Below are 27,964 nucleotides of genomic sequence, written 5' to 3'. Positions count from 1 at the left end.
TTTGGAAAGTTATTTTGTTATATTCTGAATTAAAAAGTCAAGGAGTTGAAGGGATTCTGAAGGAAATGGGTCACATTTATTCCTGATGCAATCAACCTCTTTGTCAATGGATAATGAATTCTATAAAGAATGAGTTTTGCCTTACATTGAAAGAGAAGCTTACCTTCTTTTAAAAAACCACAAATGGGCAAAAGTGGTTTTCTTAGTCATTTTCTACCTGAATGCTAAGTGTTTATTATGATAATTCATTTGTCATTCTAAATATTTAATTGTAAGACAGTCCTTGAAGGTTTGTACTTCCTGTTGCTATCAGGTCAAATAGTTTCTGCCAGGTTCATTTCAAACAGGCAATTTGACCTTTGTGTAAACATTTTTTATTGTCTTCTGACAATGAAAAAAACCACTACACAGTTTTTTTTTTATCAGAGTATCTTCCATTATCTTGCATAGGAATAATTTTAAACAATTATTGTTCTCAACTAAGTTGGAAACTGTAAACATGGCTCCCTACAAAGTCTTCAGATTGACCATGAAAATGACAGATTATTCTTTGCCCATTGTCTCTGTGAAAAATAGTAGTCTAAAGACTTAATATTTGCAGCTTAAATTACATTTTTTGTTCAAACTAGTTAAATATTCGAATATTGTTGAAACTGAGACCGTGGAATATTTTTCTGTAGGTAAGTCAGCTGAAATTCCTTTGAGGTACTTTTCAGAACAGCAAAATAACCCACTCTACTTGATGTAGTAAAAATATTTAAATTCTATCTGTAAGTGCTTTGTAGGTGTGAGAGCTGACTTTGGGGACGCTGGCCGTAGTCATGGAAAACAGACTGTATTATTCAAAAGCTTTACTGCAAAATGTGGGTATTTTGATGATGGTTAAAGGCTTTACTCAGTATGCAGGTTTTTGCAAACCTTTATGAATTAGCTGGTAGGCAAGAAACACAAAATTCAAACTGTGTAACCAGCCAGCCTAGCACTCATTTCTGGGAAACCTTGGCACTTCAGGCGGAGAAGTCAGTGCTTGAATGAGCTGGTGAAACTAAATTACTTCTGCACTAGAGTTAAACTTTCTGGGTCAAGTTCAAATAATGTTAGTATATCTAAATGACTTGCTTGTTTCTTGGAAAAAGAAAACCCAATTTTTCATAGTTGCCTAACTTTTGCTATTTATTATCAGACAGTTCTGGTCACTCAGCCACTTTCTTTGTTTAGCATTACAGGCAATGAATGCTGACTACAATGAAAGTAAACAAATTTTTGTCTTAGGGTACAAAATAATTAGAAGGTAAAATGTAGTGAGATTTTGCTTCTAGAAATGGTTGTATTGACAAACACACAAGTTCTAGAAAAAGAGGTTATCAAAGTCAGTACTGGTTAGGACAGCAGCCAGAGCTTTTTATCATAACCATTTTCTTATGACAGTATCAGTGGATTTCTTTCATTTTCTTCCTAGCTTTTTTTTTTTGGGAGATGAGAGCTGTTACTTTGTCATATTTTACTTAAAGGAAACATTAAGGAATACACAAATCTAAAATGTAAAATACAAAAGCAATATTAATTTGATCAAACTATATATTTCTATGTATATGTAATAGTTATCTGCTATGTAAGAAGGATCAGAAAAATTCAGCAGAGACTTATGTTAGCTGCAATCAATTCATGTTTAGTTTTAATTTTATCAGGTGAAATTTTGCTTTTGCTTATTTTACTTAAAACTTTCCTTATATTTAATGTACCTTCTTTCATTTTACTCAGCTGGTCCCAGTTTAAATGATGTCAGCTAAGCCAGAAAACCTGAATGTCTGTCCTTTATGATGTCCTGTATTTTGGCCTTGATTAGTGGTGTTGCTTACACTGTCAATTATTAGTAGATACTGCTGGTGCTCTGCTCTTTGATCCTTTCAGCCTTTCATTCTGCCATGTCTGGTGAATAATGATGATGGGGAGAGCAAGGTCTGCTTTGTTCAAGGATTGCAGGCCACTTGACATGCATTACTTCTTCAGCAGTGCTTTCTGATATTTACTGAGGTAAAACCCGATTCCCAAGTAGCATAATGTCCAAAGAATACAAATCCAGAAAGTACAATGGTGCTTGAAGCAGGCCTTTGTATTGTGTTCTCCAAAGCAAAAAATAACAGTGGATAACTTTTAACTGTGTACAATGATACTTTCAGTGCTGCAAGACTGGATGCAAAGAATGGTCTTCCAGCTTTACTCAGCAGTCTACTGAGTTCAGTGAGCCATGAAGATGAATATTGGTCAATAGACTGTGTCAAAAAGAAGGAAGAAACCCCAGAGTTAAGTCTCAATTACTATTGGATTTAGGGTTACACGTGGTTAGAGTTATTTTTCTGGCCCCTGCTTTGCTCTTCAGACGTGTCTGAGAAAATTCTTGTGAGTGTGTTCTTGTTTAAAAGGGGGAGTGGTAGTCACTGGTACACTAATAGCCAACACCAGCAGTGAGCTTAGTTCTGCTGAGAGGGAGGAATTTGGCTTGTGTCTGTCCTGCAAGTTTGTGAGCTCTTGCTGGTTGCCAGCTTGCCTTGCTTCTGAGGGTGCAGCTATGGGATGGCCAGCATTCAGCCTTGGGCTGAGCTCTCCTAGAGACGGGGCAAGAAATTGGTCTCTACAGATCTGTTGAACAAATATAGTAAATATGGCCTTGGTGTTCCACTGCTGATTTTCACAATTTCATCATGCACATGTAATCTGGTAAGCAAACAATCCTTTCCATTAAATATAACAATAATGGCACATTTTCTCCCATGTTCAGTTAAAGATTGAACTTAAAAATTTAAATATATTTATATTATTGTATGAATTTCTCCATCACAAATGTGGACATCACTAGATAACATGTATTCAGACTCTGAGGCATTTTCACCTGTTGAAACTAGTCTATTCTAAATTCACCTAAGCCTGATCCAAATCGGCTCTAGCTACTGCTGTAATAATTTGGTCTTTGAATTGACATGAGGGCTTTCAATCAGAGCTTATTAATTGCTGGTGCAAAGTTGATATATATGTGTGCAGAGAGTGCAGGAAGTGCAGAAGGTAAGTTGATATTTAAATATGTGTTCATGAAGTACAAAAGGTAAAAGAACTGGAAACTGATCAGATGCTTGCATATGCTTACTGTATCCTCTCAACTGCATAAATGCTTCTAACTGGCAAGAAAGTTAATGTTAGCTAAATGTAAATTAGAATGTGTTTGTGTCCCACTAAAGTACTGAAATAGTGAAATCTCTATGAGGTAGAGTGAGGCAAAAGCCAAGTATATACTGAGGCAATGATGTGGCTAGAAAGAAACCTTAAATACTCTTCCATTTAATCCTCCTCATTTAAAGTCTGTATACAGATTTCACTTGTAAAGGTGACCAAACTAAGTATTTCCTAACATTTACTTTTGTCATTGTTTCAGATTTCAACTGCAAATTCATTGTTGTTTTGACTCAATGCAAGCAATGTGCTTTTTTTTTTTTTTGCTTCCTTATTGTGAGAACGGACTAGAACTGCAGAGCCTTTTGACCCTGAAAGTGTTTTAGGTAGAGTCAAGTTAGTTTTCATTGCAGGTGAAGGAACCCCTTATGTTTCTCATTGTTGTTCCTATTCATAACCCTTTTTTAGGTAATCACAGTGATGTTTTTGCTTTCATTACTTCCATAGTCCTATATGCAATATGAAATTGCAATGTAATACTGAAGTCTACTGGGAAATAAGGTAAAGATTTGGAAAACAGTTATAGGAAATTTTCAGTCATACTGAAAAATATTGATGGTCAAGTATCCTGTTTGCAGCATTAAAAAAAAAAAAAAAAAAAAAAAAAACAAACCAAAAAAAAACCCCACAGCCAGCCTGTAATGTATCTGGCCTGTAGAGCAAAGATCCTCTTCCTTTCCAGCTGGGTCGAACTTATTCCAAATTTGTGTCTATTGGTCTTCTGTGTGGCTATTACTGAGCAAAAATAAATGCATACAGTTTCTGCTGGTGTTTTTTCCCCCCTCATACTTTGTCTTGACTCTCACCAGGTATATTAGAAGGAAAATATAAAAAAGCAAGGTATCCATTGGTCTCTTTCAAAGATATTAATTAAACTGGTGAAGAAAAACTGCTTTTCAAATTGGACACATTTTTATGTGCTACTTCAAAATTATCTATCTCAATTTGGGCCCAAATTATGTCAGGAATTAGGCACTTAAATATTGTGCTAGAATGTGATTTGAATGAATACTGGGGAAGAACATACCAAAATATAGAAATCTAGTCCCATGAAAACTTCACCTGCAGTGGTGGATCAGTTCTGAAAGATTTTCCATTAAGCCCGTGTTTGTGCGCTGGATTTTGACCCCTGCCAAGACTTGAATATATACTTAATACAGTAATAATAGTTGTTTTCAGTGTTTATGCAGTGTACACGCATGCAGCATGCTACAGGTGTTTGTATTCCAGTTATGCCAGCAACACCTGGAAAGCTCAGAAGGACTAAAGACTGAAATGCTAGCAGGCAATTGTTATTTATGTCATCCACTGGAAGGGCCATTGTAATTTAATTATTGCTATAAACTAGGAGGAAGTTGAGTGTTTCTAAGGTTTAAAGCAGAATTGAGAAACCAGAATCCTGATAGAGCAGCTGTGTATTTTTTAAAATTTTTTCTAGCCAAACACCAATTTTTTCTTAAGGAACAAATAATATTGTTTGGGGTAAAAGTAGTCTACAAGCCACCTGCTTACCTTCCCCCTTGTATGGGAGTCTCAGCATTAAATAATGTAATGTAATTTCAGGGACAGCAGAGAAAAAATCTAGTGTTATATCTGATTTATGGGATCTGTATGTTTAAAGCTTGGCCGACTGACAGAGAGTTAAAAACATAATGGTTAATAACTTTTTGTGAAGGATAAACATTAAAAATTAAGAATAATTTATCTTCTTGAAGAAGAAGAGCTTATAACATGGAGTAATGTATTGCTGTTGAGAGAAGAGAAATTTAGGCCGAACATCATGAAAAATTTCCTGACAGGAAGTTTTTATTAGACAGTGGAACTGAATCTCAAGGGAAGACATAGGAACCCACTAGGTTCAGACATTTAAAACAGTGAGAAAAATGTCAGAAAAATGGAAAGTCTATACAGGTATTGCACAGTTTGTTATTAACCTGATATGCCTCTTTCATTTTCACCTTTTGTAATTCCATGGTTCATTAGCCAGCAACATCTTTCCTCTGCCCTCTGGTACATCCAGGACAATTTCCAGGCAATTTGTAAAAACACATTTCTTAAAAAACATGCATAGCTTTTGTTCTGTGGCAGAATACTCAGCAGCAACCCTTCTTATGAGGTCACTTGTCTACCCAGACTTCTGCTGTTTCTGCTTTTTTTTTTAATTTTAAAAGGCTCTGGCAATGATGCAGTTACTTTCAGCCTGTGAGCACTGGTTGGAAATATTTTTTTATCAAAACAGGAAAATTCAACCCTAATTAAAATAATCCTAAAATGAGTTGGAGCTTTTAGAAGAAAAATGTGTGTGTTCATTCTGCTTTCAGGCATTTTAAGAGCTAAGCTGTTTAGCAGATGACTTGTTTCATGAGAATGGGAAACAAAAGATCTGTAACCTCTGCTGAAAAATTCAGAAAAAGGACACAAAGTCTTAGAAAAGCTGTTTTAAGAAAAGTTCCTGAGACCCTTACTCAAAGATGAGTTGCCAGCCAGCAGGACTCATAAGCTCAAAGTCTGTTCAGCTTTAGGAGACTCTTGTTCATTCATTTTGTAAGGACAGTTAATTTTCAGCCTTGTCTGAGGTGTCAGGGCTGTCAGCTGTGAGGAGGAGGATTAGCAAGCAAGTCAGAAAAAACCTTCTCCCCAGTGTTTCTCGTGTGCTGTCAGTGGCCTTTCAGCAGAGCTCCCTTCTGTACAGCTGCTGGGTGTGACATCATGGTGTGCTACAAATCCCTGCGCACCACTGCTGGGTCATTTGCTGGGAAATTTTTCACTCCAGCCTCATTTCAGCACTGCAGGTTTAACTATTTTATTGCTTTAAAGACTAGAAAATGTTTAGAAATATGAAATATTGATTTAGTAGATGAAGAAACCTCTGATGAATGTGACATTTTTCCAAGCTGCTTTACCAGTGTGATACTCCCCAAGATATTCCAGCAGTATTTTATGTGAACCTGAGTTACTGGTTAGTAACAAACCACTGCTTCAATGGGAAATTGAAGGAAATGTGGAACTGCAAGAACACAGTTCTTTACTAGATGTGGCTTTTTTTCTACTCTTCTGGAAGGTGTGTGTTTGATAACACGAGGTTTGCTACCTACAAAGAGATCAGCATAAGGATTGTTCACCTCTTCTTTCAGTCAGCTATTTAATAATGCTTACAGGTTACCCTGAGAATTGTCTGAGGACTGGGGCTAGCTTTGTGGCTTTTTCCCTGTGCCTGTGGAGGTTGGTTCGTTCATTATATCTAAGTATTTCTTTGTTGATCAGTATCTGTGACAGCCAACAAATGGGAAGTCATAATGTCCATGTTGTAGAAAATCAATTAAAAACCAACAAGTTCAACAAATTCCTTCATCCCCTAATCAATATTGAGATTAAAGTGTTTGATAAAATCCTTTGGGTAGTTTGTTGTACCTGAAGCTAAAGAAAAACACATAAGACTATTTTTTACTTTAAGGGTTTTCTCACAGCTTTTTACTGATGCACAGTCAGGAGAAACAAGTCACTTACCAGAAATTAAACATTATTGCTGTCAAACTAAATTACCTTCTATATAAAATGTACATGGTAGTGCTCTGACTAACAGAGCATCACAAGAATTTGAATGCTCTGAGGACTGAATTAGATGTAAAGGTTTCTACTTTTTTAGTGAAAAAATTTAGTATAAACTGTAATTATTCTTTTTTTTTAAAGGCAAATTGATAATTCTGATTGTGTGCCATATCTGATCATATCCATAGTAGAATGGTAAATAAAAATGGTGAAATGGTGTAACATAGTTACTTTGTAATATGGACATTGAAATGGGAAAACTATTATGTTGCTCAAATAAAAGGACAATTTTTTTTTCCTCCCTGCACTTACAGTTAATTTACACCATTGAAATAAGAGTCAATTTTGGCTGAGGTTTTGGAAACTGGAGGATAGCTTTAATGTCTCTTTTAGGTTTTGATTGTAATGTTGAAGCTGCAAACTACTGTAATGATGCGATGCAAACACCCTGCCTTTGTGCTTTAACTCCAGGGGGGAGGTGTGAAAGTGGTTGCAGGTAGAGACCCTGCAGAGGGGACACACTCTTGGGAAATACAAGAACAGAAAAGAGCAGCTCACAATCCCCGGTGACAGATGACTATTGAGAAAAAGATGCACATAGTGACTATATAGTTATTCAAAATGCTTCATAGGGCTCTAGAAAGTTCTGCTACTGGGGAACTATCTTGGGATAACAAGGAGCATCTTCCTGCTCCTTGTTATCCCAAGAAACTCGGCACAGGTTTTAAAAGATTGTCAACTCCTAATTCCCATAGATATCTCTCCAAATAGTTTAGGTTGGTCCTTGATTTGTGGGTAAATTTGAAAGTGCAAAATTTTCAAATTCCTGTGCCAGAGTGTGTAAGTTAGAAATTAATTTAGTGATTGGTGAAAGGTAAACCTTTACATTTAAACCAAAATACAGTCACCTTTCCTATTGCAGAAATTAGTCTTTGACCAAAAATACAGCTCTCATCTTGGCTGTGAGATGTATTTTAACCATGACATCCATCTGGAAACACAGGAGTCTGACTCTTCCTTGATGTCCTCCTCCCACAGTTTTAATGATTCCTGTTTTATGAGAAAGATAAGACAATCCAGACCTTTGGCTCCATGCTTTACAATACACCTGAGACATTCATTAATGGTCCAGAAATTATTTGTGTGACATGTCTTATTGGTTAAATATCACTCATTTATGGCTTCATGCTACTTCCCAGTGCTTTAGACATTTACACTAAACAGCAAGGGAAAGCTTAGTTTAAGATAATTTGGACAAATCAGCTTTAAAGCAAGGCTATCCAGAGCTTGCACTAGTGACAGTCTGTCTACTCCCTACAACTCTTTTTCTTTTTGGTGTTATATCTTCAGCCAAGTGGATTAATTCTTTAGAACTTCTTTTAAATTAGTGTTTTCTCTCATTGATAAGTTGAAGAACCTGTCAGTGTTGTTAATAGATTTTGTTTTCCTTCTCTCTCTATGGAAGAACATTTATGTTTTGTAAGCTGAGACTGGAGCACGATGGTTGAATGATAAACAGTTTAGCAGTGGCTCTGATACTGCTCAGGCTGAGCTCTTATTGGGAGATGAGACATTAAGCACCATTTGCCTCTGCAGCTTACTGATAAGGGACCAGAGACAGACGTTTAAAACTAACTTTACACCCTACTGCAGGTGCTTGTCAGCATTGTTCATAGCCATTAGTAGTACACTACTGATTTTAGTAGAGGTCACAAGGAAGAATGCTCCTGTTTTGGAGTGGGCATGATTGATTCATGTCTATCTGCTCCATTTGGAAAAACAGAGTGTCTGATCAGAGTCCCTAAGCTGCACACTGTGGCATCATTAGGACAGAGATATGCCATAATTTTTTTGAGAATTTTAAAAGAAATTATTGAGAAATCTGTTTCTTCTGCTACTTTTATTAAACATTACACTCGTGCAGTGACACTTTTTGGGACAATGCGGTTGTAAGTTATGCAGAGGTGTTTGTCCACACTCTGAACAGTTCATACTTTGAATTCCAGTAGAAGGGTGATTTTTACTTTGTTTTCAATGAAAACATTTCAGAACTTTCAGCATAGCTCTACCAAGGAGATGAATTAGCTCCAAAGTGCTGTCTCTTGTTTTGCCCATCTCCTTGATTTGAGAAAGCAAAATAACTTCTCCTAAAACCTGTGAACAGGAAAACTATTTTCCTTCCTTCAGAGTATAAAAGCCCACAGTGTTGCTGTTTCACTTTTTAAAGAAATGTTTACTTCAGCTTTTTGTTCCTAATCTTGTTTGTTTATTCAAGTAGCTTCCTCTTTGATTGTGTTACTTTTCATGGTAAATATTTAAATTATTCATGTATCTTTATAATTCTGAACTATTTCTGCAACATTTGTTTTAAGTTTTAATTGCTAACATTGGATTTTAAATTAATTTATTTACATTTTACAAATTAATACTGATATGATTTCAAATTGTTTTGTGTCTCCAGTTTTAAGAAAGGATTCCCTCTTTCAACATCTTTTAATGTTACCTTGTTTAGTCACAGTTGATTAAAAAAACCCCAAATGTATTTGGTTATATATATGAGCACAATAGTGTTGAGTGAGATTTTGGGTTAGTTCAGTCACTGTTACTGATTTTGCTGCTCCAGTAGGAAGAACAGCTGATTGTCTACTGTCTTCACAGCATTTTTGTAACCCAATAGGTGATTTGTTTTGAAATTTGTTATTGACATCAACATATGTGTAAAGCATTAGCCAGAGGGGTGGTTAAAATTTCCACTGAAATTGAAGCAGGAGTTTATGCCTCTGCCTTGTTTCCCTTGGACAGTGCTCAGCCTCATGTTGAGTGACTAAATAATAAATCTATTAAGCTTTCTCCTAAAGTAATTTCACTGTGTACTTATTTTATTTCGGACTGGTTTTTGACTTGCTTGCTAGTCATTGTGACTGGCTCTGTTTTCCATTCCATCTGTACCAGATATATTTACAAGGTCCCTTCTCAGAGTTTTAGTAAGGTATTATTAAGTCCTCTGTTAAACCCTCAGTCATCTGAAGTCTTCAAGTCATCATGAACTTTGAGTCTGTACATGGTTCATATTTGTTCACATTTTTGTTCTCACTGTGATCTTTTTGTGTCTGATAACTATTTTTGTGAAAACAATGCCTGTTCTCTTTTTTACTGATGCAAGGAAGAAATATAAATAATTTATACTGCAAGCACACCGTATTTGAAAAAATGCAATTGAAAAACCTACCCTGTATTTGGAGCACTGTGAAACAACCTCCCTGGAAAAACACAAATCTTCTAAAGACCCAAAAGCATGAGCCATGTCCCTGTCATTTAAGTTACTTCCCAGATTTCTGAGCTGAGCCTGCTCCTGCCCAGCTTGCTGAGTTTGTATCAGCTTCTGGCCAGTAGCCCTTCACCTGTTTTGCAGTTTAGAGCAAGTCTTTAAATCCTCCCAACTGCTTCTCAACCAACATATTCACCTTGAAGATGGAAAAGAGTGGATGCCCTCACTAGAAATTGAATGGTTTCCTTCAGTGTTACATGGAGGGCGCATAGACACTGTAGAGCAATGGAAAAACAAACCTAGAGAGGATTTAAACAGTTTCCTTTTGCTGCCCATTGCTGTGGATTTGATTTTGTGGTGATTTTCCCTTTACAATGTCAATGAGACAAAAATTATCATGAGCTGTAAATGGAAAATCTGTTACCTAATATCTGCAGAAAAGAGCCTGCAGGAGAAAGTTTTCTACTGTTTAAAACAAAGCTGCCTCTTGCTTTCATTTTCTTGGAAGGATCAGTTGTGGTATATAGAGGTTTTGTCTTCCTGAATCAAATTATTGGAATGTTTGTTGGCAGTATTCAGGAATGTGTGCTTTAAAAGGGGTCAGGAGAATTAATCTGTAAGAAATCTCTGAAAAATATTGCAAAGTTTAGAATACATTCAAGAAAGTGATCATTTGTGTTAAAGAACACCTTTAGACCTTTCTAAACAAAAGTTGCTCTTGTAGGTGTATGTGTGGGGATGTTACATAGCTGGATTAAATGCCTTTGGTTATTATTGAAGAAGACTTCCAGGTGTTTGCCCAAATCTTGTGTTTTCATGCCCATACTCTGACTATGACACTGCAAATTCCTTAACACACAAATGCAATATGCACATTTTTGATCTAATGATTCTGCACACAGCTTGGTTTAGTAGTTGTTTGTAATTAGAGAAGGAAGGGGAAAATGTTGCTTTTCAGGTTGGCATTAATTTCATGCCCTGGCAGTTTTATAGGAACTTTGTAGGTAAAAAACAGAGGCACCATTTTGAAGTCCCAGTTCAGTGTCAGTGGTGGAATATCAGCTACCAAGTGCTGAACCTTACTGTTTTGCTCTTTTTCTTCTGGTTCCTTTTTTCTAGGATGAGGAAAGCAGGGGAGAGGAGGCGAAAGCAGGCTGAAAACTGTCATTCAGCACACTTGTACAAAAAAGCCTATTAAACAGTGCCTGACAGCTGTATTGATTCCTGCTACAGTTTCACAGAGTGCCAAAAGGCTCCTCCTGCCTGGTGGTTTGGAGTTTGGCCTTCAGAGGAGCCCAGCACAGAATGACAAACTGGTGCACGTGCTCCTGTGTCAGAGTGACAAATTGGTGAGTGGTGGGAGTGACAAGAGCCAGGTCACTGCATGCTGGACAGAGGTGAGTGATGCTGTAGTTCTGCCTCGTTGGCTCTAATGTAAGTTTTTCCAGAAATATGAATCCAGTTATTAATGTTTTGCATTGCTAACAGATAAGAAGGAAAAAAAAAAAACAAACCCAGAACTTTTCAAGTTATGCATTTTATCTGTGTCAGTGTGGCACTGAATTATACTCTGCTTGAAGTCACAAACACTCAAGCTGCCATATAAGTGTATAAAAAGCCTTTCAACAGAAACTTTAGCATACTGACATTGTCACCACATCTGAGACTATGCAAACAGAAACTCAGAAATGAAAGCCCTGGGCCAAAACTGCATTAATACTGAATGGCTACCATACAGGCAGTTGGCAGCTCAGATGAGTAAAAATTAGCTGAGTACCACAATATTTCATTCAGTTATAGTCACAAAACAACCAAACGTTACTGCAATCATTGCTTCTATAAAGCCTGAGAGTACTGAAATGCTTTCAAGCTCTATACTGGTCCTTCTGTTTCCATCCTCTTCTGCTTGCACTAAACACACAGGCTGGGTGACTCTTCCTCTGCTTAGACTTTCCCCAGTTTATAGCAGGGCTGGTTTCATGATTGGACTCCCAGATTCTTCGTAACTCGAGCAGGTATCTCTTAAAGCGGTAATATTTCTTTTTTTTTTTAACTTGGAAATTAGATATTATATTCTGCATCAGCCATCCTCGTTTCAATATGCTTCAATTTTGCAGGTTCTTTTCTTTCAATTTATCTAGAATTTATACAATTTATTCTCTTCCTGTTGAAGGTCCATAACAATTTCTATCCCAGTAAAAATTTCCTGATGGAATATCTTATTTTTTTCAGTTTCATTTGTTAAGAATAGAATATTCTCAAAAGTGATATTCTGTCTTACCTCTGGAAAAAGAAAAACAACCCAAGAGTTCTTTATTCTTTTGAATCAACATTGCAAAAAATCTGATGTAGTTGGAAGCATTTCAGAAAAGCTTAATTTTTGAGTTCATTAACAAGTGAAGTAGAACATTTCTGGTGTATTAAAATATGTTCCTAAGGAGACAGCTATAAATTTGTTTGTGAAATTCCTTCCACCTCTCCTCTGATCTTGTTGGATAAAATGTCCTTTTTTGTCTGCAAGTTTGTGTTCTCTAGAATTTTAGAGAATATGAGTAGAAATTAAGGAATAAATTAATATAAATTTTATTTTATTTAAAAATTTATATAAATTATTTACATTAATATCTGTACTTGGTGATTTTTCAGTAGGACTGGCAAATTTTAATGCTTTCGTGATTGCTTTCTATTCAGAGAGAACCATATTCTAAGATAAATTTGAGTTCATTTTTTGCCAAACACCACTTTCTGTAATTTTGTTTTGCAGAAATCTTGACTAATTCCCATGTCCATATTGTCCAATGACAGCTTCAAGCTGAGCTCATTAAATCTCAGAAGTCTTCTTAAAAAGTCAGTTGGTGACAGGGTGTTGATTAAGTTTATTAAATGTAGGAGTAAATTGACTCAGTTTTGGATTATGTAACCTGCAACTGAACTTAGAGAGCTCATTTTCATTCCATTTCACTTTTATAGGAAAAGATTTTCTCTGTTTCCTGCTTCCCAGTAGATGTGGTTACCAAATGTTCAGGATGGTGTCTCAAGCAGTCAAAAGGTGAATGTCTCTATTTATACATATACATGTGTAAGAATATATTTTTTCTTGTGCACAGCTGCACTTTTTTTTATACAGCTTTTTTTTTGGTCTATGTTTTCCCTGGGTTGTAAGTCAAAGAGGGAAAAGAAACACTATATGCCATGGGAAATGGATTTCACCTGCTTGTATTAGCAAATATAAGGCAATTTTTATCACTGCCTTCTACTTAGCTCTTTTATTGCTTCTCAGTATTCTGTTCTGTCTACTGTGCCTTCTTATGTACTATCAGAGTCTTTGATAATACCAACTATTTCATTACTGAGAGTGCTCTGACATAAATTTTTGGTTACATGGAAAATCCAAATAACCTGCTGAATTGGTTTATGTTGCAAAATGATAGGTGGCATGCAACTGTCAGAGGCAAATTCTGCAATCCTATAATTTGTGTAGATAAGAGGGCTTAATGCTGTAATTCTGACCAAAAAAAACCCCAAACACAAGTAAGAATAAGTTTAATGCTTCAGTGTGCTTGTATTTTTCTCTATCACATTTAAAATAAAGTTGTAAAGGCTTCTATTTTTATTCCTGTGAATGAAATTCTTCATGGACTGTACCAGAGGAAAGATTACCACTTACCAAGTGACTGAAATCACCTTGCTCTTAAGGTATAGAGTTTTCAGTATTTACATTAAAAGCCAAGGCTTAAGCTTTACGTATCTGGTGAAAATTAAGCAATGAAAAAGCCTGACAAATCGAGTAACTGAAAATTAGAGAAATTGTATCCTTATCTGAAGAACCCATCACCAATTCCAGTGTAGCAGTTCCTTTGAAACTCCACATCTCTTCTTAAAAATGCACGGCTCTCCAAAATTTGAGGCATGGAAGTCTGGGGGAATTGTCTTCCATGCTGAACTCTGCTGTGGTCTTAAAATATTGGAGTTTTTCTTGATTTCCTCAGTGACTCTGGGACGATGCTCAGTAATGCTTATTTCAGTTGCATTATCCTAGAGAGCCAGTGGGTCACCAGACATCTGTGGACCCTAATCTGTTTATGTCAATCTATATATATTTAGGGTATACCTGAAAGAAGGAAGCTTCTATTAAATTCTTAGAATTTTGGAAAAAAACACAAAAAACCTGACAGTAGCTAGGTATAAAATTTTTATATTAACAGCATTTTTCTTGTTAGGAGCACAGCGCAAGCAGTACAGTGCAAATTACACTCTCAACTCTCTGTGTGTATCTGCAGAAAACATGTCTCTTGGTGCTCTTGTGTGCAGAACACTTTCAGTCCAAAACTGCATAACATGAAAAAAACATATACTAGCAACCAGGACGAGGCTGCCAAAACTTGTGTTTTTCCAGGGCCTGGGCCTCCAAAAAGGATATGTTTTTAATTAGCTGTATGATGACAAGATTAAGAAGGCAGGCACTTCTTTTTACTTACCATAGTCCCACAGCTCTTTTGGGCAAAAGTATAAAGCTGGATTTTTTGGGGGGCAAAAAAAGGAGTGTAATACTTAGAACTGAATTCTCTTAGTCACAGCTAAATGCTATATGAGAATACTCAAGGCATGTTATTTGTGGGAATAAATTGATATAGATCCATTAGGTTAATTGAAGTTAAGGTAATTTAAACTTGCTGAGAATGTAACTCCTATGGTGAAAAACATGAGGGAAGGCGAACACAATTTTTTGTGATTCATTTCACGCAAGGAATGATACCCTGGGGTCTTTGATATGCAATGGGGCAGATGTGTGGCTATTTCCATGGCTATAAATTGCTCTAAGTTCCATTTAGGAGTGGACAAATATTGTGGAATACTCCTTTTACCCACTTTGGAGAAATAATCTTGGTTTGCAACAGTTATACAGAATATGTAAAGAACTTGGGGATCACTGATTGAAAAGAGGTATGGAGAGGCAGATGACTTCTCTTTAACATAAATATTGATATCCTGTCAATTGCTGTTCTTACATGTCAGACTTTAGAAACTGAATATCCTTTGTCTTTAACTGTGTAACAGGTCTAGCTCTCTTTCCCCCAGATAACTTTGGGTGGGTCTTTGAAACACCCATTCAAATATCTCATTATATGCTGACTACCCTGAAGTTCAGTTTCTACATCCCAGTGCTCTGCATGTACCCTTTTTACTTTCTCTGTGCTGGGAAACTGTTGTAAATTATTTTCTTTGGCTGGGTCAGGAAGTATTTTTCCATTTGGCTACTCTTTATTCCTGCTTTTCATTTGCAGAGTAATTTCATAGTTAGACACTAGGCAGCTGGTCTTCTAATGTGTGGACTGGCTTAGCAAATAATTTTATTATGTCTACAGTGCACCAGGTTGCATTATAAAGTTTCAGACAAGGCTATCTCCTTCCTTTCTCATTCATAGCTTTTAGCTACGCCTATGCAATTAAATGAGGTAGCTGACTCTCTGCACATCTTAATAGATACAAAGAGGAATAGCCTCTTTGGGTTCTAAGGGTGTTGTTTCAAGATTAGTTTAAGCCAATCTAATTGCAGGCAGCTCCTGTTGATCCGCATTGTCCCTGCTTCTCTTCCGCCCCAGCAACATTTCCAGCTGAATCAGGTTCTTGGCATGGTTATTCTTGTGTGCCCGTGGCAGCAAATGATAAAAGTAGGAGGGAGGAGGAAATGAGTGGCATAGTCAGGACCCAGTCACACCAAGCCAGGGCCAGAATGGTGCCCCCAGCAGTGCAGACTCACCAGGGTGATCAGTGAAATTTTGCTGTCATTTGTGCAGGTCACATTCAGCAACTCTTTCATCTCCCATCCTCCAGTAGTGCACTGTACATTAATGGCAGTATTTGGTCTGCTTGTTCAGATTTGGAATCTCGTAAGATTGTGAGATTTGAAAGGTGTGCTAAGGCAAAGGACGAGTAGAGGTTTTTATGATTTCCATGTTTATGCTGAAGACAGATTCAAGTGTTCAGTTTAAGATACAGCAGGTAATTTTTATCAAGTAGTATAGCAAATAAATTTGTGATACTACTTTTATTTTTGCAAATAATGTAGATTTTGGACACCAGAATACAAAGACAAGACAAAATAGTCATTATTATATTTCATGGCAAACTTTGCCTTGAGTTTAGAAAGGCCAGCTTCAGCATCTGCTTTTCTCAATGGCAGCATTATTTCAACAAGATAATCATTTAGATTAAACAAATAAGCTTTAATCCTGTTAAACAGACCTCAAGCTCCAAGGCATGCAGATACACCCATCAGATGTAAAGAAGCCAAATCCAATCTCCTCAGCATCAAAAGAAAGCATTTTAGGCACATGTTCAGAGAAATCCTGCTCCTAGTGTTAGAGCCAATAGGAAACACTTGTCAATGACATTTTGATTTATTTTCCACTTTATGAATGCCTCCTGATGACCCACTTGAAAGGATCCTTGCTAAGTATTTTTGGGCAATGCTGGAGACTAAACTGGAATTTGGTTTTTCTATATTTGTCTTCTGTATGACTCCCATAACTGCATATATGTCTGAGCTGTGTATTAGTATAGGATTTGGGCAATATCTATACAATTACTTTTACAAGAATGACCATTTCTGGCATCTGTAATCTCAGAAAATGAAAATTTCCACTAATAAGAGCCAGAAAACTATTATAATAGCAGTCTGTTTACAAAGCTGAGACTTTCCATATCAAAGGGACAAATTGTGACTTTGTGAGGCTGATAATAGTGGAAAAAGTTTGGCTTTTTCCACTAGTGTAAGATAGGAGATCATGAGAAGCTGTTGCCATTTAGAAAAGGATTTCCTTTCTGTTCTTTACATGAAGAGCTGTAAGTAATCAGTATCTATAAAAATGGGCTTTCCTGTAGTTCTTTGCCATGGTGGTTCACTTGCATTGTTGTTGTACCTGTTCACTGTAGGTCTGTGGATACCCTTTCTGTAGCACCATTAGCAAAACATGCTTAACCCAATTAATTTAATCCATTTCCATCTGGAAAGTAAGTAGATAGTGTGTGGTGGGAATGAACTTCTATCAAGGCATAATTGAGAAATGCCTGGCCATTTCCTCTGTCTATAATTCTATCACAAATTTGAAAAGACTGGTTTTGCCTTTTGTGCTAATAGAGACAGAAGTAGTTGTCCCTGTGGGTTTGAGAAGTGCTTTAGGATGCACAGTTGATGCATGTATGTTGGAGCATGTTCTGTTTGTCAGGACCTGTTTCGGAGTGCTGTTTGTCTGGTTGCACCTTGGGGAAGAGCAGGTGCCCAGTCTGAGCTCACACAGCCAGCCCCATCTGGTGTAGCTCTGTAGTCCCACACTCCATGCACAGTCTCTGTCACTGCCAGCTGCTCACCCTGCTCCTCCTGTGCTCTGGGTAAATGCCGGGGTCATCATGGCCTGAACGTAGAACAAGGGACCTCATCCAGCCTGAGAACTAATCCTTCTCACCTGGCCATGCAGCGGCGGTCGCTGGCTTCCTCAATGATGGAATGTCCCAGCTAGCTCGGCCAGCACCGCCGGCAGCACTGGGGGCACTCTCCTACAGGTGAAGCTTTCCCGAGGAGGGCGCCTAAGGCTCTCGCCTTGGGGACAGAGGATCCGCAGAGACGAAGATGTTGTAAGGTGGCTGCAACCCGCAAGAGGACGAAGAAACGGAGGCCTGACAGCAGTATCAACAAGGGAGGTTTAATGCAGGGTAGGGTGTCTGTCAAGGACTCGACTAACCTCGAGCCTGACAAGGGATTAAATACAGAGCCGGACAACCAATTAGAAGCGAGAACTGGGGAGGGGAAATATGATTAACAATTGTGGGAATCCAATGGGGGCATTCCTAGGGAGTGGCCCTGGCCCTTAAACCAATCACGGAACTACTTTCTCAGAAGTTTCTGGAAAGAAAGGGGTGGTTCCCTGTGACTGACAAGGGCTCAGGGCGGGGTAAACATTGTAACATTAAAGAACTGGGAGGGGAAAGGGGAGGAGAACAGGGAGACAGACAGGGCGATCAAGAGCCCCTGGAGAGGGAGAGAGAGAGGACCGGAGCATAACTTACAGAATTATGATAACCAATATACAACTTAACATAATACAAAATTTTGAAAAATTAGCAGAACACTACATCTCCCCCTTTTTTGTTAAAAAAAAATCAAAAGAGGGAGGAGAGGGATGTAGGAAATTAAACACTGTCCTCCGACGAAGAGTCCGACTTAATCAACTCTTGGGGGTCTGCGGAGATTTGCATGTCTTCATAATCGTTGATGTTTTGCTGATTTCCTTCTTCCACGAAGGCGACCCGGTTGACGGAGGCAGTGGAGGTTAACTTGATTAAAAGTCTTTTTAAAATAGTCCAAACTAATGAAACTGAAATAATGACTACTAAAATTACAAACAATATTAATAAAACACTTTTTAAAACAGAAGCTGCCCAGCCCGATAGACCCCATCCTTCAAAAAGGTCCCCCAGCCAATCAACTGTCTTTTGTTTCACTTCGTGGACCATGTCTTGAATGTTCTTGATGGAGGTCCTGACATTTTCAGCCCGTGATGACAAATTCAGGCAGCACAATCCCTCAAACTCTTCGCAGTGGTGGTCATGCAGCAGTAATAGGTAGTCAATTGCTGCACGATTCTGCAAGGTTGCTTGCCTTGTGATTTCTTCATCTTGTAGGAGTTCACTTAAGGCAGAGGATGTATAATTGGCTTGTTTTGCGACCCAACACTCTAGGTGGGCCAATTCACCTAGAGATTTGGCAATGGAAACCCAAGGTAAAAAGATGGTCCATGCCACACTTTCAGGTTGTGACCAATGGATAATTTCGGAGTCGCAGGTGGAATCTAATTCCTTTAGGTCCCGAGGGACTCTTACCGAATTGTTTGCGACTTTCATTCTTTGCCAATTAGAAATTTGAGTTTTGTTGGGGCTAAACAGCGACATCCTGCCGAACGTACATGGACCTCCTACAAAAGAAGAGGGGATGCCAGCCCAGGCTCTGTCTCCGCAAATCATGAAAAAACCTTTTGGGATGGAGCGGGGTTGTCTCCAAGGGGTGATGGACATAGAAATTTCGACGACTGAATTACACCAATTTTCTGCTTTGTACTCGAGTCCAGGTTGGTAAGCGGACTTTTCCGCACCGGGTTCAGGGAATGGCAAAAACTGAAAACATAAATCGGCCGCGGAGGAGCCTAACAACTTAAATTCCTGAGGTTCTGACTTACTGATGTTTAACTCTGCCAAGAACCTTCTCCAGCTGGCATTTGGGGAAGAACCACGGGTACGTTGAATTTTATTATCGAAATGGGTGAGGGATGTATGCAGGGGTTCAGGGAGGCCAGCTAGAGAAACCGGGATCCCCACAAGGCAAGTGGAGAGAGGGTCGGCTGCCGAGGTCGTGGTGAGGCACAGATGGTCTTGGCCAAGGGCATCAGCAAGAGTTCTCCACACGTTTTTCTTGGGCTGGGGGACGATCCAGGGACTTGTGGCAGGAAAGATGGTCCACAGGATCAGTACATGCATGATAGCGAGTAACATCTTCAAAGGGTCTTCGGGCTAGGAATGAACAAAATGACATATAATTAATTTTAAGAGGGTTTTGCTCCGGGGAGAAGGTCGAGGTCTCCCTCGAATGGCCTCCTTCTCCTCCTCCAACAGGCTTCTGCTACCTGAGCCAATGAGACCTGGGATTTGGATTGAGTGGCGGTGTAAGGCCGCACCCACCTTGAGGGAACCCACTTGGGACCTGAGGGGGTGGATACACAAGCGTATCCTCTCCCCCAGGTGATTAAATCAAAGGGTCCCTCTGTCCGCCAGGTCTCGGGGTCCTTAACGAGAACTGGCGGCTTTTGTTTCGGCTGCAGGGATTGATGGTGGTGAAAATGTCTAATCACAGGTGGATTTAAATTGTCGAAGGAACAATTTAAGAAATTGATAGTAAACAATGCCCTGGCTATACGAACCTGGGGGGACTCAGTCTTCATTGCCTCTCGTTGTTGCGCAAGGACCCTCTTGAGGCTCTGATGAGTCCTCTCCACAATAGCCTGACCCGTCGGGGAATAGGGGATGCCGGTCTTATGCACTATTCCCCATTGCTGCAGGAAAGTCTCCAACTCCTTGGATTTGTAACCCGGGCCATTATCCGTTTTTAATTCTTTCGGGATGCCCAGCGAGGAAAAGGCTAGCAGTAGATGTTTGATGATGTCTTTTGCCTTTTCCCCTGTGTGGGCAGAGGCAAACACTGCGCCCGAGAAAGTGTCGACAGACACATGTACAAATTTCATCTTGCCAAATTCCGCGATATGTGTTACATCGGATTGCCACACCTCGCAACTCCGTAAACCTCGAGGGTTCGCCCCAGATGGAATGGAGGGGAGTTGAAAGGACTGGCAGTGGGGGCATGTGGCCACAATGGCCTTGGCCTGGTCACGGCTTAGATGAAATTGGCGGACCAAGCCAGGCGCATTCTGATGAAAAAGCTGGTGGCTGATTTTTGCCTGGCGGAACACATCAGGAGTTGGGGCCATCTGGACAGGCGCAGCAAGAGCATCAGCTCTCCTGTTACCCTCCGTGATGAACCCCGGCAGGTCGGTATGGGATCTTACATGCATAACATAATACGGTTGCTCTCGGTGGGAAACCAACTGTACTAATTCGGAGAGCAAGCGGCTCAAAGATGCATTGGAAACTTCTTGCAGGATTGCATTTTCCGCTCTGACAACTACACCGGCTACGTATGCAGAATCTGTGACCAAATTGAATGGTTCAGGGAACCTCCTGAAAACTCTGACGACAGCGTCCAACTCAGCCACTTGAGGTGAACCTTCCACCTGCTTAATGTCGGCTTCCCACCGCTGAGTTTGGGGGTTCTTCCAAGTAATGACTGACTTGTGAGAAGCCCCGGACGCGTCAGTAAAAACTGTCAGAGCCTTCAAAGGGGTTTTACTCTGAACCGATTTTAGAGAAAAGCTGAATTCCGAATTGAAAAATTTGTGCGCAGGTGGGTGAATAGAGATTTGTCCGGTGTAACTGTCGAGTGCAAATTGTAATTCTTCGTTTTCCTGCAACAAGTGTTCCAGCATGTTTTTTGAAAAATGTCCAATGGATAGTCTAACCTGAAGGTATATGCATGTAAAATCCTGACCTGCCAGCTCCCTGATCCGAAGGCGAGCCTTTCGGATCAGTTCCGCTAACAGCTCTTGTGGCCGTGTTATTCTTTTGGATCGGTGATGGCTAAGGAACACCCACTCTATAATTAAGAGGGGGTCCTTAGCCTTTTGATCCTTTTTGGTGGAAGCCTCCCACTGGAAGATGAGTCCATGGAGGTGTGGCAGTTTTCCGAGAATGATAAATTGGAATGGCAATCCAGGCACACAGCGATGTGCCTGTCTGTTGGAGATGGACTTTTGAATTTTCTCGAGCGCAATCTGTGCCTCTGGGGTGAGGGACCTTGGAGAACTGAGCTCTTCTCCCCCTTTCAATAAATTGAAAAGGGGGGCTAGGTCTTCCGTAGGAATTCCTAGCCAAGGCCTCACCCAGTTCAAGGATCCACACAGTTGCTGGACATCTGCAAGGGACCGAATTGAGTTCTTGATCTGAATCTTTTGAGGTGTTATGGTAGTTTTGTCAATTTGCAGGCCCAAGTACTTCCAAGGTGGCATCCTCTGAATTTTGTCTTGTTGGAGCTCGAACCCTGCAGCAACCAACGCATTGGTTGTGAGGTCGAGGCTATGGACAAGTTCGTCGTCTGTCGGAGCACACACGAGTATGTCGTCCATGTAATGATATATTATCGCATTTGGTGCCGCGGCCCTCACCGGGGACAGCAAGGAAGCGACATACCACTGGCAAATGACTGGGCTGTTCTTCATGCCCTGTGGAAGAACTCGCCAGTGGTATCGCTTCCTTGGGGCTTCTCGGTTGATGGTCGGAACCGAGAAGGCAAAGCGTGGCGCATCATCCGGGTGGAGCGGAATTTGGAAAAAACAATCTTTTATATCAATAACTGCCAAATTCCATTCTTTAGGTAGCATTGTCGGGGAGGGCATCCCTGGTTGGAGGGGACCCATTTCTTCAATTACCTCATTAATTTTTCGGAGGTCGTGGAGGAGTCGCCACTTGTCCTTATTGGGCTTCTTGATGACAAAAACTGGTGAGTTCCACGGCGAGGTGGTCTCAACCAGATTGCCCTTGGACAGCTGCTCATCCACGAGCTCCTGGAGCGCCTTTAATTTGTGTTTGGAAAGCGGCCATTGCTCTACCCAGATAGGAGAATCGGTTTTCCAATTAAGTTTCTGGGTAGGGCGCTCCTCAATGGCCGCAACCCGAAAAACCTGGGGAGCCGGTGGAAGGTCAATTTTGGCTCCCCATTGGGATAACAGGTCCCGTCCCCACAGGGGCTCTGTAAAATCTAAAACAAACGGGCGTACAGAAGCCAATTGCCCGTCAGGCCCCGTAATTTGGACAATGCCTTTAGACTGTTTTGCCAATTGAACGCCGCCCACACCTTGGATGCGTCCCGCCACGGTTTGCAATTCCCATTGCGACGGCCACTCCCTAGAAGGAATGACCGTCACATCTGCCCCGGTGTCCAGAAGCCCATTAAGGAGCTTCTGGTCCCCACCTTTTTGCAGACTGCAGGTGATTCTTGGCTTGTCTTGGCCCAAAACTTGGGTCCAGGCTACAGATGGGATGCGTGTATGAATTTGAGGTTTTGGAGAACCTGGGACCCAGGGCCACTCAGGGACAGGTATAGCTTGAGCTACGATCTGACCCCGAGGCAAAAAGGTGGGTGGGCTGGTGGAAAAAACGGCAATTTCAAACTGTCCCGGGTCGGTTGCCAAAAGACCCGGGATTATAGTGATCTCGTGTGGCGTGTGCTTGGTGTCTCCGACAACGACAAACCTGTCACAGATTCGCTGCCAGGTACCTGGTTCCTTCGGGCTGACGGTAACCGAGACAATGTCGGAGTTGGAAAGATGAAGTGGCTCCGTCAATTGCAGCCGAAACGGTGAGTGGATGGAAGAAGATGTTAAAATCGGCCTTGACACCGCCTGGAAACAAAGAGACAAATTGGGTTTAGTTAAAGTCAAATCCGGTGAAAAATGGTCATCATTGGCAACAGGCCCGCCCGTCTGGAGGTTTCCCTCCTTCTCTCCCTCCCCGCCGACTGATATTTTTGGGCCTTCCCTACTTCTGTCTGAGCGCGGGGAGGAGACGCGCTCCGCTATTAGTTTTTTCGCTGGGGGCCAGTTGTCCCCTGAGGCTGGGATCTTCTTTTGAATTCATAAAACTCCTGCCTCAGTGGACACTCTGGCATCCAGTGCCCCAACTTGCCACACAAATGGCAAGGATTTTGCTGTCTCCGCTGTGACCCTGGGGTAGGCGGATTGGCGGAAACTGCAGCAGTAGTCGAAACCGGAGAGCCGTCTTCAAAGTTGGTAAAAGCGACTCGACGTTGGGCAGGAGTCTTCTGACGAACATCTGGGTCTTCCTGGCTAATGGTGACCTTTAGCTCACAGACGTCCACCATTTGCTGAAGCGTAGGAGGGGAGTCCATGGGCAGACTGAGGATTGCGGCTTTACATGCAGAATTGGCGTTGGATCGGGCCAATTCTGTAATCATTCCCAGCCTAGAGGACTCGTCCCTGACCTGCGCTTCAACTGCTTGCCGCAACCTTTCTATAAAACTCAAAAAGGTTTCGTTAGGGCGTTGGAATATTTGAGCAAACGGGGTTGTGGGAAACGCGGTCGTGCGCATAGTTAGAAACGCTGTTTCTGCTGCCTTCGCCCCCTCTTTTAAAGCAGCTGGTGGAATGTGCCACGCCTGCGTGGCCCCATCCGCCCAGGGCCCTGTTCCGCACAGGTGGTCGTTGGAAATCATTGCTCCCTGCTGGTCCACGGCAGTTGCTCTGTTTTCCCAAAGACGGGGTAATACTTTAGAAATTTCATTCTTCCAACGGGATTCCCAAACTAGGAATTCAGTTGGGTTGAGCAAACATGAGAACAAATGCCTAAGATCAGCAGGGACTACCACTGAATCCGAGAGGGTGGCTCGGAGCAACCCCCGGAAGAATTCACTCTCCCGGGAGTAGTCCTTTTGAGCTTTCACCAGCTCTCGGATTACACTGTGCGAAAGAGGAATCCATTGGGGCTGAGTTCCCCCATTCACCCCTGGTAAGTAATTAACCGGAGCCGCTATGATGTTAGGCTGCGGCTCCAGCTTCCGGGCCTCAGCCCCCCCCCCAACCCCCGACGGACCGTGGGAACCGGAAGGAGGATCGTGAGAACCGGAAACCAGGGTGGAGTGGGAGGAGCCAGAGATGGGGGCGGAGTGCAAAGATGGCGTGGACTCCGCCTGCAGGGCGTGGTACGAGGGAGGAGGGGCGTCCCCAGGAAGGGCAGAGACCATGGGCGGAGCGGAAGGCGGAAGGGAGTCAGAGAAGGGAGGATCTTGGGAGGGGAGGGAACGGAAAGGGTTGTGACGGGACAGGGGAATGGGATTCTGGGAAGAGGAAGGCTCCTTGGCGGGAAACGCCACGTGGCGTCCGCCATTTTGTGGTGTCAAGGAGCCATTTTGGGAGGTGAGAGAAGGGACAGACTGAGGGACAAGTGGGGAAGGAGGTGAAGGGGGTAGGTTAAAACTAACTTTCTTCAAACCGGGGGAACGGGTAATTTTGGAAAAACGGGGAAGGGGAGAGCCTCGAGGAGTCTGGCCAGGACTCCTCGAGCGGGGGGATTGGGATTCCTGAAGAGAGCCTGGGCGATGGTAATTGCCCAGCGCGGTGCTGTCGCGGGCTGCTCCCTTCAAGATCCCTTGCCTACGGGAAGAGGGTGAAGGAGAACGGGTTTTAGGGAGACGGGGAGAAACAGGGACCGAACTTGAACCAGGGACATTAACATTCAACAAACAACTTTTGTCCTTTGGTTGCCCTCTTTCTCCCTTCTGGGACTGTAAAACCTTTTTAATTTGAAGGGCCCAGAACATAACTCGCTGCATTGAGGAATCCCCCGTCTTCGCCAAATCTTCTAAGATTTTGCATACTCTTTTCCAAAAGGCCAAATCTTTAATTTGTTCGGGAGAAACCTCTGGGAACTGAGAGGATAACCAAAGGATTAACTTACGAATTTCTTTCTTTTTAACCTTATCAAAACCCCCATTTAACAGGATTCCCAAAACATTATTAAACAGTTTCTTCTGGGCTGTCGACAAGTGAGCACCCATTGCCAAGTGATGTTAAAGACAGCCCTAAACCCAACCTCTCTCGGAAAACGCGAAACAAAAGGAAAGGGAGGGTCTCAACCGCGCCTTGTCGCCGGACGAAACCGGCAGATTTTCTGGCCAGAAGAAAAGGGAAAAAAGGCTGGGCGGAACCAGCGAAATAACCGGTTAAAAAGACAAGGCGGGAGGGGGGAAAGGGTAGGGAAAGGGAGGGAAAGGGAACGCAGAAACTCACGGAAGGTTGAAACCCGAACGAAAATCCAAGAGAGGTGGCTCCTGCGGCGGGACCGACTCCGGGGTGTTCGGAGCTGCCGGCCCCAATCCCTGGGGAGCGCCGCCCACAAGTGTGGGTCTGCTCACCCGAGGGTAGCTTGACGTCCCAATGGGATATACCAGAAAGTCCGACGGGTTGCGCCCGCTGGTCCCTGGAATCCTCGTCCGCGGGGTCCGGAGGCTGTCACGAATCTCTTCCGGGCCCCACGTTGGGCGCCAAACTGCAGCGGCGGTCGCTGGCTTCCTCAATGATGGAATGTCCCAGCTAGCTCGGCCAGCACCGCCGGCAGCACTGGGGGCACTCTCCTACAGGTGAAGCTTTCCCGAGGAGGGCGCCTAAGGCTCTCGCCTTGGGGACAGAGGATCCGCAGAGACGAAGATGTTGTAAGGTGGCTGCAACCCGCAAGAGGACGAAGAAACGGAGGCCTGACAGCAGTATCAACAAGGGAGGTTTAATGCAGGGTAGGGTGTCTGTCAAGGACTCGACTAACCTCGAGCCTGACAAGGGATTAAATACAGAGCCGGACAACCAATTAGAAGCGAGAACTGGGGAGGGGAAATATGATTAACAATTGTGGGAATCCAATGGGGGCATTCCTAGGGAGTGGCCCTGGCCCTTAAACCAATCACGGAACTACTTTCTCAGAAGTTTCTGGAAAGAAAGGGGTGGTTCCCTGTGACTGACAAGGGCTCAGGGCGGGGTAAACATTGTAACATTAAAGAACTGGGAGGGGAAAGGGGAGGAGAACAGGGAGACAGACAGGGCGATCAAGAGCCCCTGGAGAGGGAGAGAGAGAGGACCGGAGCATAACTTACAGAATTATGATAACCAATATACAACTTAACATAATACAAAATTTTGAAAAATTAGCAGAACACTACATGGCCACTTTGTGGTTGAATCAGGCTCCTGATCCAGCCATGTTATGGTGGTGTGGTCATCAGTGGCAGCCCAAGGTGGGAGCAAAGAACTGGGAACAGATGCTAAGGCCACATTCTGCATGGCAGCTTGTAATGGTGTTTGACTAAGATAACTTTATAACTTCCTAATGATTAATTTTACACTTGCCTTAGATACTAACCATGTTGAGTACTCTGTCATTTTGCTTCCATCGCACAGAAGCATTTATTATCTTTGTGTTAATGTGCATTTAATTAAAAATAATGATGCAGGTGATTGCTATGGAAGTTCCCATATGCTTCACTCTGCTTCACTTGAGTCATACGTTTCCTTCATGCTCTTTGCTTGCACTAGTGAGTTTTGCTTTCTTTTGATGCTTAAATCCACGTATTCAGATGGGTCTATTGCTTGCCCCCCGCACTGTTTTAAGAAATTTTTAATTCCACTGAGGCTGTTTATGTGTTTATTCAGTGGTTATATCTGAAGTTACTGAATTTTTCCTTTATGAGTTCCAGTGCTCCGTTGTGAATCCCAGAAAGGAAGCAGGGATGGGCTGCCTCTATTCGGAACATAATGATTGTTTTTTAATACATGTTTCCCCGAGTGCTTTCCCTGTGATTCCATACAGAACTCTCCAGCATTCAGCTGAAAAACAATTTCATATTTCCTTGCATTTCTCTGCCAGCACTACCCTGGACTCTGACTAATGCTAACCAGTGTAATTATCTGTGACTTTGCTCCTAAGCTTTCCATTTCCACTCAGGCCACAGAACGGTGTTCTCCAATCCACAGCAATTATGAGCATGATATATGAGACAGCTGAAAGAGGGTATTGAGGATAAAAAAAAAGAGATGGTAAACAACAACCACTGCTAAGCCAAATGCATAGCAAGTCTCAACTTACACTCTCTTCAAAACTGCTACCAAAATCATTAAGGATTCTGCTTGCATGTCCAACGATTTGATCTTTATTTTTTAGTTATTAATTCTGTGTTTGAACTTGGCCACTCGGCTAAGATATTTGAAACACATAGTTCTGAGTTGTCTTTGCTCTTTTGCACATGACAACCAGGGCCAGCCTGGGTTTTCCCCAACAGATGGAAACAGGGTCCATGTTTATATAAAGATGTGTGGAGAACCATGGGAAGGTTTTGTGTGAATATGTCCTGAAATAACATCCACATTTGATAACTGGGGATATAAGATAGAAGGGGTAGTGGATTTCTGCCAAGGCCCCAGGAAAACATGGTTTTGTGCTTTTTAAAGAAGGAGGTCGGGAGTCTGGGTAGTTGGATGTCTCATGATACTGTGTTTGCTGGATGTAAGGTCATTTGAGAGCATCTCCTGCAGGTCCCCTTCAGCTCCTGCTGTTTCTAGCAAAGGATGTACAGATCCCAGAGGATTAATTACCAATCCCAGATAGTCAATACTCCTTTTTGATTCCCTTTGTGCTGAATTTTATAATTTTGCTTATCTATTTAATAGAAATATGTAAAAATGGTTTCTCAGTTTCTTTTGT

General features: G+C 41.6%; 2 protein-coding genes across 3 annotated transcripts in view; one reads left to right on the top strand and one right to left on the bottom strand.

Moving 5' to 3' along the window:
* Nucleotides 1-27,964, top strand: part of RET (ret proto-oncogene) — a 228,755-nt gene that overhangs the window by 77,495 nt on the left and 123,296 nt on the right. For both annotated transcript variants that reach the window (XM_064430306.1, XM_064430307.1), the window contains exons 3-4: nucleotides 11,162-11,439; nucleotides 13,013-13,091. The gene's annotated coding sequence lies outside the window, so the exon portion shown is untranslated. The remainder of the gene's footprint in view (nucleotides 1-11,161; nucleotides 11,440-13,012; nucleotides 13,092-27,964) is intronic.
* Nucleotides 18,114-25,274, bottom strand: LOC135305595 (uncharacterized). The gene is made up of 3 exons (XM_064429332.1): nucleotides 23,387-25,274; nucleotides 20,014-23,291; nucleotides 18,114-19,606 (listed from the first exon to the last, which is right to left on the bottom strand). Exons 1-3 carry the CDS (start codon nucleotides 25,272-25,274, stop codon nucleotides 18,233-18,235), a joined length of 6,540 nt encoding a protein of 2,179 aa, XP_064285402.1. The 3' UTR covers nucleotides 18,114-18,232.

Source organism: Passer domesticus, chromosome 8, assembly GCF_036417665.1.
Source record: "Passer domesticus isolate bPasDom1 chromosome 8, bPasDom1.hap1, whole genome shotgun sequence".
Classification (NCBI taxonomy): domain Eukaryota; kingdom Metazoa; phylum Chordata; class Aves; order Passeriformes; family Passeridae; genus Passer; species Passer domesticus.
The sequence above is the reverse complement of the archived record's forward strand: the minus strand, read 5'-3'. Positions and strand labels throughout refer to the sequence as shown.